We start from the raw sequence: 11,764 nt of genomic DNA, 5'->3' as shown, positions 1-11,764 counted from the left end.
TATAATTAATGTATTAAAAATTTAACCACTAAGCTCTAATAGAGGTGCCCATTTTCTCCAGTTAAGTTCAAATTCCCTTTGAATTATTACACTTTTACTATTATTTAGATATTTTTGAATGAGGAAGTTGTCTTTGATGACATGTATAAGTGCGTTCAGGTTCAAAGAGTTGCTCAGGCATCTGGTCTTACAAATATAATGCTTCAAGAGAATTAAAATTCCATTATCCACATGACTTGAAATTTGTGAAATAATTCCAAAAAGGAATGATTCTTTATTATATGCAAAAGGAATAAGGAGCGTGTCGAGTAAGGATTCAAATCTTTGAAGTAGATCTTGCACTTCTGTACATTCCCATAAACAGTGCACTATTGTTTCAGGCTCCATATTACAAAATGTACAAAGATGACTTTGAATCAATTTGACTTTAAAAAGAAAAGTATTTGTTACCAGAATATTATGTATAATTCTAACCTGGAACCATTGTAATTTAGAATTTTTTGTGACAACAAAAGGTAATTTAAATATTTTTGTCCATTTTTCTTTATCTATATCATAGTCCTGATTCCATTTTATGACTCCAGTAGGCACTGTCACGGGTGCAATAATAGCATTATAAAAATCTTTAGAACCTCTGTTACTCTTGAAGAATATATCCCATAGGAGTGGTACAAAAGGCTGAGAAGGTTTTTCCCACAGGAAATCATGTTTACTTAAAAAGCATTGGATAGCAGAAACTAGTCCATGATACTGCAAAAAGTTTGTGTTAATTTGAAAATTATATAAAAACTCATCAAAGGATAAAAAGGTCAAATTGTCTGCATCCTTTATCATATCATTCAATGTAAACACACCCACCTTAAACCAGTTTGGATAAAAAACAAATTTGTTATTAACCTGGATATCATTATTATACCAAAGAGGAGATTTTAAGATAGAATCTTGTCTAGTACAATTCATAAATTCCGAGTTATTAACCTTAGTTTTATACTAAAATGAAATCTTAAAAAAAAATTAATGATAAAAAAACCACTACAAATCCAATTGATACGAGTTTTAATTCCTCTTGTGCAATATATCATATAAGAGCCGCAGCCAATTTTATTTTGAGTTAATCTTAGATAAAATTTTATCAACATTTAAATATACCTGGTAAAGTCAGGATGATCGATATAAGGCAGTCAATTTACACAGGGCTGCATATGTAACAACTACAGGTATCTAACACAGGTGGCCATCTGGCAGAACAGGGTAGGAAGGCATTATTTTCGTTAGCATCTGCCTTTAAAAACCATTGCCTTAACATAGAAACGTACTGCTCAGTTTTTGATTCACATGTAAGTAGTATATTATGTTATGCAGCCGAAATATGGGGACAGCACAAAGCGCCTGATGTAGAAAGAGTACACTTAAACTTTTGTAAGAAAATACTGAAGGTTCAAAAATCTACAAGCAATGACCTAGTATATTGTGAATTGGGTCGTTTTCCTATGTTGGTTGTTAGGAAACTAAGAGTGTTTAAGTATTGGCTAAAATTGAAGAAAACAGAAAACCTAATTGTGAAAACTTGTTATGATGAACGTGTGACAGAAAATGATGAGTGGGTAAGTAATATCAAGACTGACTTAGCAATATTAGGGCTTGATTATATGTTCGATGCTTTCATTCCGATCAACTATGCTTTTCAAATAATAAGACAGAGATTAATCGACATTACCACCCAAAACATTCTAGCAAAGATGTCTGTTTCACCAAAAGGTTTATTATATCAACATTTGATAGATCATTTCTGTGTCCAGCTTTATTTACGTAAACCTATTGAAGATAAATATAAACATATGATTACAAAATTCAGGCCGTCATGTCACAAACTGAATATTGAATTCGGTAGACATCATGGTATTATACGTAGAAACAGAATATGTAATAAATGTAATTTAAGAGATGTAGAGGATGAATTCCATTTCATTTTGATATGCCCTTATTATAATGATTTAAGGTTAAGATTTATCAAACAATATTATCATAAAAGATCATCTGTTTTTAAATTAACGCAACTTCTAAGTGTCCATAATGTAAGAGAATTGTCCAATTTAGGTTAATATCTTTACCTAGCATCAAAAAGGCGTAATTGAAAACTGTATTGATCATATAGACAAATGTATTATATATATATATAGATATTATCTTGGTTATTATCCTCTATATCTTGATAAGCATGATATGTTTTCTAAGTAAAACCATTTTGAAAGATACATGTATATTTTTTTTTCGAATTATCGTTTCATGTAAAATGTAAAATGAATTTATGAAATTACATGTCATTGCACCATAATATGATATTATGTTGGTCACTCTCCGTTTTACTTGTATAATTTATTAATTGATATGTTATCACATGTTGTCATTTTCACCTATGGGCCGAAAGGCCTACGGAATAAAATGAACTGAACTAACACAGGTGGCCAGTGGCACTGTCCATTACCTGTATAGGGGGATTTGTGGTCACACCTGACTGGAAGTAGTGCACTACTAGTTTACCTGTAGCTTAAATGTAGTGCACTACTAGTTTAAACGTAGTGCACTAGGAGTGCACTAGGGTGTAAAGGTTAGCTTACACTCAACTGTACGTCACTGGGGTACAGGTGATAGTGTAACGGAATCAGATAGCGAAGGCTTGCCAATATCCCTAAATTACCCAAAATACTTAGGATATTCTGAAAGATCATAGGCCTACCCATTTTTGACAGACTTTGAGTTTGCAAATAAATGTCATTTTTTATGGTTCAATGACGAACGGAAGTAGGTTCTATAATTCGCCGATAAAAAACCGCTGTTACGTCACCGATTTTTGATGTGTCCCTGATCCACTTGTCACATTCGAGAAAAAAAATAAGAAAAAAGAAGAAATGAGTTTTCAATTTTACAAATAATTTGATTTGCAATTCTACACATTTAATGTTTTTACGGAATACACTGTATTTTTTTTATTGTTCAGTCACTTTAACAAATAAAAATACTACGTCACTGCATGACGTCACGACTGTCATCGGAATTCCAATCATAGTTCAAGGCTATTGGGAATGATGCAATGATGCGAAGATTATTCACGGTGATTTTGGTAACTTTATTATGAACCAGCGAACAGTGATTCGATACTCGTAAGTATTTGATTTTTTCTGTGACGTAGGATTATAAATGTTAATGGATTTCTTGACCAAGTGACGAGTCCGTCGACCAATGGCTCAGAGAAGCCCCCAAGTCTTACAGAAAAGCTCGATGACAAACTTGTAACAAAAGTAACAAGTAGCCTAAGTAAGTAACAAGTAGGTAGATAACGACGATCGTTGGAAGGGTGACTGTTATCAAGTCTGTTCTACACAAATAATTTTAATGTAGACTTTGCGTTACAATTAAAACAAATATTTTTCTTATATGAACATCAAGGGGTGTCCGTTTTACCGAATGGGTTGTTAATCTAACTGCCAAAAAACGTCTGAAAAGGTGCTCCATGCACAAACTAGGAGAAGTCCAAATAAACCTAGAGTAGACAAGATGTCGGGTCCATGTGCTGACGTAGACGGAACCATTTCGTCGTTTTTGGTATTTGATATTTTTGTTTAAAAACATGTATTTAAAGCTTTACTTCAAAGTCCTATCATCACCCTGTGATTGTGTGTGTCTGTATGTGGTTTTTTGTTTGTTTTTACTTTTACAGTAGGCCTGTACAGTATCGAAGAGAAATCTCTAATTGTTTAACCTTGTCGCCCTATCGGTTTATAGCTGGTACGATTCCTGTATCTACTGAATATATATCTATTTATTTTTATAGCTAATTATAACTTTTAAACCCTGACACAGGCGATTGAAGGTTGACAGATGAGAACACAAGCAGAAGACGTTGTAAGAGTTGTCCCCCTTGAATTCAAATTTTTCGTGAAATACTACGAACTTGTATGGACGACATACAACTGAACATATAGCGAGATATGAGAGAAACTACTTTTTCTGTAGGAATGACGGCGCTAAAGTAACAACTTTCCCAAAAATAGATGGCGGCGCTTAAGTAAAAAAATATCTCTGTAGAAATGACGGCCCTTAAGTCGCAACTTTTTCATTGATAGTGATACCACCCCTTAAAACCATATAATAGTTGTGTCCATCTGAAAAGGATTTTCATAGAAATTATTGAGTTTTAGGAAATGTCAGATTCGCCTATGTAATTTTTTTTATTACAATCATTCCGTGTTTGTTTTTTTTTAAAATCTGTTCTATACTGCAATAACTGGGAAAACAACCTAGACTTCTGTTTCTTATTGCCTCTCCATATTACCGATCTCTGTGTCACACGAGTATTTTGATATGTGGATATTTCTTGCAATTATGCACAAACAATGTTTTACAATTTGAACACAGTTTATTGGACATAAACACAGACACGGAGAAAGTGACCTGAAATAAAAAGAACAATACCTAAAATACATACGGACACGTATAAACGATGCCGATAATTACATAATTTAAACCGAACGCATTAAATATTCATTTAGGTATATTTTATATGTATATATTATATTCTATTTTATTTCATAGTTACACTTTTAAAAATTACATTATTTTTACACTAACTTTGACCCTATGGAGCACGACCACGTGTATGTCCTATGTTAAATAGTTTAACATTACGGGCAAGATATTTAAAATGCAAATATATTAGTTTAATGTATTTTATCTATATTAAATAGCTAAATTATATTAAATAATGTATTTATATCATTTTAAGTTAAATAAACTTACCTTGAAGCACTGTGGCCGTAAAGCACACAGGCTTATCTAGGACGTGTATGTGGGTGCATTCAACTTTAAACTTTCTTTATTCAATCTCTTTACAAAAGTTCAATGTATAGAGAAACATACATCTGTATTTACAACATTCAACAAATACAATATATAAGGAGGACAAATTATATATAACTTTTTAAAACAGAACTTTGATAAATACATAAATTTCTTAATGTTTTGATATTTGTAGAGTTCATTAGCTGTGAAAATTTTATAATATTTGGTATCGTATAATAGTATTTATTAATATATAATTTTCTTTCCAAAGTCAAAAATGGGCATTTTAATAGATAGGGTGTATATAGCCGTTGTGGCTGCACTCACCTGAGCAAGGACCAAGGTGAGGTTTTCCACGTGCACAGGTACATTGTATAGGGTCATGCAGGGACAAAGTGACACACTCAACCAATCCTTGCGCTCACCTCTCATACGTCACAACAGAGACATATATACACGTGTTGGTCAAAATTGAATAATAGTTTGACCACCGTGACATTTGTAACATTTTTTAATTTTTGTTTCCTCGGATGCATCCCATGCCCGGAACTTTTAACTATGCATGTAATTCCATCGACACAATTGCGTTATCTCCCTTCGTGTGTAGAAGAGCTCTCTCACAACAAATATGGCTTCCTTGGCTTTAAGAAGAGCCTGGTCTGCCAAAAGCTTCCTTCCCAGGGTAATTTCGAGGTAAGAGACCATTGACATCGTTAATTTAATAAAACAAAGATCTACTCAAACTCGTTAAAAGCATATGTTAGATATAGTACTGTATACCTAATACCAGTGTCCGGTTTATGATAACGTCTTATTTCCCACTGCAATCACAAAAGTCGTTTCAAAGTCACTCGTTTTAATAATGTTCATTCTTTATATCAAATGTATTCTTCAGTGATACAACTATAGATAAGGACGTATTGTTGTGTGACACCAGTTTGAAGCGAGTAAAGCAGAAAATGGATGATGTGATCAGTGTCAGACTTCAACTCTTGCAGTCTATTCTGATGTTCATAAATCATTGTTCACATCACAGGTGCCTGACTCGTTTTATAAAATAATAACATATAAGAGTACAAATAAATGAGATTCATCTATATGTACTCATATATGTTATCATTTTATAAAACAAGTCAGGCACCTGTGGTTACACATATATATATATATGTAACAGGAGAGGAGAAACTGTAGCGGCCAGACCGGGGTTCGAACCCGGGACCTCCGAACACTAGCCAGATGCTCTACCAATTGAGCTACCTGGTCACCGATGATCGACCCAGTCCAGTCCCGCTACATATATATGGGTTCCATATATTGTCAGCTGACAGCTACAAATACAATAAGCCCGAATTTCCTCAGACCCAAACACCAGACAGATCTAGTTGTGTCTGACCTACACAGTCAGGACTCAGAATATCTGGTGTATAATTAAGCGCCAGCGAAAGCTCGTGCTAAAATACAATGTAATTATAATTGTACAGATCGAAAACAGGCACTGGCATATATACAAAGTTATTTTTTTAAATGTTTGATATGACATGTACAGTGGTTGGTAAGGAGATGGGGACAAGGTTAGCAACTATGCAATATATTTAGTTAAGTACTACTGTATATACTGTGTCACATTCAATAAATGTGTTTGTAAGACTATAGTATACGTGAGTCGATTGACGTGATATGTTGGGTGCTGTCTCCCATGTTGTGCATGTGTTTACATGTAAATAGCAGTATGAATATCAGGACTTTTTCTCACTGGTTTGTTTGGGATTGGGGCCTTTTTGTCTCATTTTGTGAAGAAAATTCCTGAATTGGAAGAGATTTGTATATGCTCTGAATATATACTCCTAGCCTGACCTTTAGCTAATTATACCTCAGTCGGGTATTGTATGAATGGACCCCCATATGTTCTAGTGTAGCGATGTCAGAGTGAATCAGTACGACACTATTTACCGGGCTTTACCGCTCTGAAATGCATCAATATTTTATTTCTGTATTTTAATACAGTTTTGACAGTACAGCATGTCCCGAACTACTCTATGGTGTTGTATCTGGGGGCTGCGGTGGCCAAGTAGTTAAGGTGTCCCGACACTTTATCACTAGCCCTCCACCTCTGGGTTGTGAGTTCGAAAACTACAAGGGGCTGTTGCCTGGTACTTGCCGTAGGCGGATGTTTTTTCTCCGGGTTATGTCCGGGCACTTTATCAACAAAGAAGGATTTACTACATTGTCATACATGGGACCAAATCATAGATCTGACAACACCTGTCATAAAAAAATCTGTCATACTTAGCTACAACATCACAGCTAGATGCGTAGTTACCAACGTTTACCTTAAAGCTTGTCCAAAGCAATCCTTACCTAGAAGTGGAACCCTGTCATATCAAAACATTTAACATCTTTTTATATGCAAGTACCTCATTGCCCTGTGCATTATATATATGATTGCGTTCTTTCAGCCGAAGTTGCTCATCAAAGAGAAGTGATGGTCTGGCAGAAACAGATTGGACTGAAGGAAAGAATGTCATTACTAAAAAGGAAGAAGAAGAATTACGTATTATTGTGAAAGAGAATGTAAGTTATTAAAGTTTACCTTTTCAAATTAAGATGCTGAAAAAGCTACCTAATCTGATTTGAGTGGCCTACTTATAATTATTGTTTCTAATATCAAATTCTGTTTGTAAACTGGAATCTACTGTACATCCTTGAATGAAGGTGTTAATATAGTCCTACACTAAAGTTACTGGTGGTAACCATACATTCAAATGGATAACTCACAATGTCGACAATACAAGAAGCCCAGAAGGCCAAGCTGCATTACTTACCTAGATAAGTCAGCAAATCATAACAAACAGCCTTTTCTAAATTATTGATATTACAAAGATTTGTCAACTGCCTCAATACCTTTCCTTTGAAGGTCATATGACCAGAAGGGGCAAATTGACCCTATATGGCCACTGTGTTCCATATTCATGATGATTTTCATCAGTAATTGTACTCAATCTGTCGTCTGCCATGAGTAAACTTTTCACATTTCAAATTTCTAAAGTTCCACCAGCGGTATTCAGCTAAATCTTGCCTAAAATGATCCTGAAATGGTCTGACCAAGTGTAGTTACTTTTTAAAAATCAAACATATTTCAAACTTCTCCAGTTCCAACAGTGGGATTCAGCTCAATCTTGCCTGAAAAGATTCTAGAATGGTTCTATGAGTAAGTCAGTGTTTTTAATTCTGTGTCAGTAAATGGCCATATCCAGAGCATCCAGTTGACCCTTGCATTTAAGCAATGTCAGAAATCAAATAACTATATCAGAGAAATCTGAAGAGTCAAAACAAATGTCAAATAGACAATTCCTTCAATCCCACAAGTCAAGTCTGATTTTTGGGAGTAAAAAACCTTCTGGATTCACTGGATGCCCTGCATATCCAAAATAGTTGCCATGGCCACCATCTTGAAAAACACATTTTAATCTTCTCAAATTCCATCTATGTGATCTTGATTTTTGCAAAATTTTGAAATATTTTAATTTTTATTCTCAGGTAGAATATAGAGGGGAATTAATTATGGTCTGAGGACTGTTTGTCAGTATACAAACTGTAACTGTAGTCATCTATTTATATGAGTGTTGTCTCCCTTTGTTCAGACGGATATCTCATCATTGACCGGTGTACCAGAAGAGCATATTAAAACAAGGCATGTCAGGATTTTCTGTCCAGCTAGAAATGCCATGCAGTCAGGATCTTTCAACACCAACCGCTGGAGAATTGAGTTTGACAACAGGGAGAGATGGGAAAACCCATGTATGGGCTGGGTGTCAACGTAAGTCAGATACAGGGTGTTACTGGGCTGGATGTCAATGTAAGTCAGATATGGGGTGTTAATGGTCTGGGTGTCAACGTAAGTCTGATACAGGGTGTTAATGGTCTGGGTGTCAAGGTAAGTCAGATACATGGTGTGAATGGGCTGGGTGTCAATGTAAGTCAGATACAGGGTGTTACTGGGCTGGGTGTCAACGTAAGTCAGATACAGGGTGTTCATGGACTGGGTGTCAACGTAAGTCTGATACAGGGTGTTAATGGGCTGGGTGTCAATGTAAGTCAGATACAGGGTGTTAATGGGCTGGGTGTCAACGTAAGTCAGATACAGGGTGTTAATGGGCTGGGTGTCAACGTAAGTCATCAGATACAGGGTGTTCATTGTCTGGGTGTCAACGTAAATCAGATACAGGGTGTTAATGGGCTGGGTGTCAACGTAAGTCTGATACAGGGTGTTAATGGTCTGAGTGTCAACATAAGATACAGGGTGTTAATGGGCTGGGTGTCAATGTAAGTCTGATACAGGGTGTTAATGGGCTGGGTGTCAATGTAAGTCAGATACAGGGTGTTGATGGGCTGGGTGTTAACGTTAGTCAGATACAGGGTGTTAATGGGCTGGGTGTCAACGTAAGTCAGATACAGGGTGTTGATGGGCTGGCTGTCAACGTAAGTCAGATACAGGATGTTTATGTACATTAACTTGTACAATCCTAAACTGTCCATTTCTTCTGTTATTTACAAGTCGTGGACAGTTTTTTTTCAATGAAAATTTCAATAATGAGGATTAAGGTAATGAGATCATACAATTTAAATCCTGCCAACTGAGGTCTTACTTCAATGGGGATGATGGTGTCATTTACACAAACTATGTTTCATGGGAGAAACTGGCCAGTCTGTGCTGTCATAGTTGTGTCCTTAGGCAGACACTTTACACTACAGTAATTGCTCTGGATTGGCCTCCTGTATGTTGTCCAGTGAGGTAGTCACCAACTACGACAAGAAGACCCGCCTCTAAATGGCTGTTAATATAATAGGGCAATAAACCTAGCATTCAGCAAACAAACAAATGATCACACAAACTAAATTTTGCCAAAAGGAGCCCCCTTGAATCTTTCATGAAATCGCAGCTAGTTCATCATTTTTGAAAAGCAATAGCTTACAACTTCATTGTAATGGGCATCTTTTTAACATTTTTCGACTTGAAGTTTGGCTGTCCTAATGCTTACTTATGTTTTCTCCATTCTCAGAGGGGATCCGCTGTCCAATATGAATGTAGATTTTATAAGTGCAGAAGATGCTGCTGTTTTCTGTGAGAAAAACGGTGAGCCTTTATTGAATGTTTTCCTTTTTGTGCAACAAAATAATAAAGTGACTGTTAATGATGACCAAAGGATAAAATATAATTTTGGTTTCATATTGTCATTTTATATTTACATATGAACAAACTGAAGAAACAGTGTTGCTATTTGATTCAAGACTTGAGATATATTTATGGTATAATTTAAGTTATTTTCCTAAATATTTTCATCTTTATATAGCAGGAAATTTGAATTTTCCAATCGTAAATGATACTTTTGTGTTTTCTGTATAATGCATGTGTGCGGTAGACTTTTAAACAAGTCCCAAGATTTCTTCTTTTGTTATCACAATAACAGACTGAATTTTATTACACTCGAACCTCAAGGTTACAGAGTATACTTTAAATATATTTTTTTTCTGTCAGAAGTGAATTTAAATTTCGAGCTATGCAGAGTCTTTGCGTTCAGAGTTCAAGAAACAAAGTTTGACTGTGCATCGCTTAAAATGGCAAAATTAATTGCTATGAAGATAGAAATCTGGTTCATTGATGATATAATATATCATATTAGTAAATTTAAGGTATGTGAAGTAGATACTATGTAAATGATATGATATTTGGATGAAATAGCTTCATAGTGACTCCTTAGTTCGGTATAAATCTCCCGTTACTTAATTTGCCGAATTTATTTGTTTACGATGTTTCTTGTTCTGTTTCAGGCTGGTCTTTTTCTATAGATCAGAAACAGGTGTCAACATTTAAACCTAAATCGTACGGAGCCAATTTTAGTTGGGACAAGAAAACAAGGGTTTCTACGAAGTAAAGTTTTAGCAACATGTAGTGAACTATTTTTTGGTTTGGGAGCGTATGGTTAGAATTGTTTACGAGAACATTCTTCCTTCCAAGTGTTTGTAAATAAAGTTTATGAGACATTACCAGTAACCACTTAAATGCTTTTTCTTTTTCTTTTTTCATTCTTCGTTTATAAAATTGTATGTTGCTAATTGGTTGCTGGAAGGACAACTGGACTTGTAATGATATTTGGAGTATCTTTATATTGACTGTTCACATTGCGTTTTCTACAGACTTAAAAAACATACAAAGGCTGAGGTCCGACCTCACCTAATTACATATTACACGAGTCAGGGATTTTTCTGCAATTTTTCATCCAGGTCCAGGGTCCATTGAATTGGGATTTTTTTTTATGCGACAAAATGTGAAATTTGGAAAACAAAGAAAAGTGAAATCCTTTATTCTATTTATTTCATTTGGTATTTTCATCTATCTGTTATACATTCAAAATTTTTTTGAAGTTCTTTTCACATCAAGCAAATTTAATCTTGAAAAAATGACGTTTATTTTTGGAAGATTTTTAGTCCTTCTAACAGACCCAGATTCTATTGTGGGAAAATCACTGTGAGTGTATGTCAATTGTTTCAGCAGAAACTTTTCTTTATCAAATATGACGGAATTCTGTCAAAATCAACTATTAAAATCATCACGCATTTCTAACTGAATCTACGTATCCAGAGAATTGGACCGGGTTCCGGAGAGGAGAGGACGCATATTCTGTTTGTAGGTCAAATCTGGTTTTTTGTCGGTCCTCAAAATTAGAATTATGGTGATCACACAATGGAAATTTCTGATCTTGTATATCGGACTTATTTCAAACTTTTCATTGCACTAGGAACATCACAATAGTCGTCTTGAAATCAAGTGCTGTCGGCTGACACAGAAATCGTGATATTTAGATGAAGTTCTCCAATATCCAAGCTTCCATAACTTTGTCAATATATTTTGATGAGAAAAAATATA

The 11,764-nt window shown here is 34.9% G+C and overlaps 1 protein-coding gene across 1 annotated transcript; it reads left to right on the top strand.

Annotated features, from left to right (window-relative positions):
• Positions 1-5,337: 5,337 nt before the first annotated feature.
• LOC117334761 (NADH dehydrogenase [ubiquinone] iron-sulfur protein 4, mitochondrial-like) lies at positions 5,338-10,900 on the top strand. The gene is made up of 5 exons (XM_033894560.1): positions 5,338-5,532; positions 7,296-7,410; positions 8,481-8,656; positions 9,900-9,973; positions 10,669-10,900. Exons 1-5 carry the CDS (start codon positions 5,468-5,470, stop codon positions 10,770-10,772), a joined length of 534 nt encoding a protein of 177 aa, XP_033750451.1. The 5' UTR covers positions 5,338-5,467; the 3' UTR covers positions 10,773-10,900.
• The last annotated feature ends 864 nt before the right edge of the window (positions 10,901-11,764 follow it).

The sequence above is a fragment of the Pecten maximus genome, chromosome 9 (genome assembly GCF_902652985.1).
Source record: "Pecten maximus chromosome 9, xPecMax1.1, whole genome shotgun sequence".
NCBI classification, from domain to species: Eukaryota; Metazoa; Mollusca; class Bivalvia; order Pectinida; family Pectinidae; genus Pecten; species Pecten maximus.
Note: the sequence above shows the minus strand (reverse complement) of the source record. Positions and strands in the feature narration are given on the sequence as shown.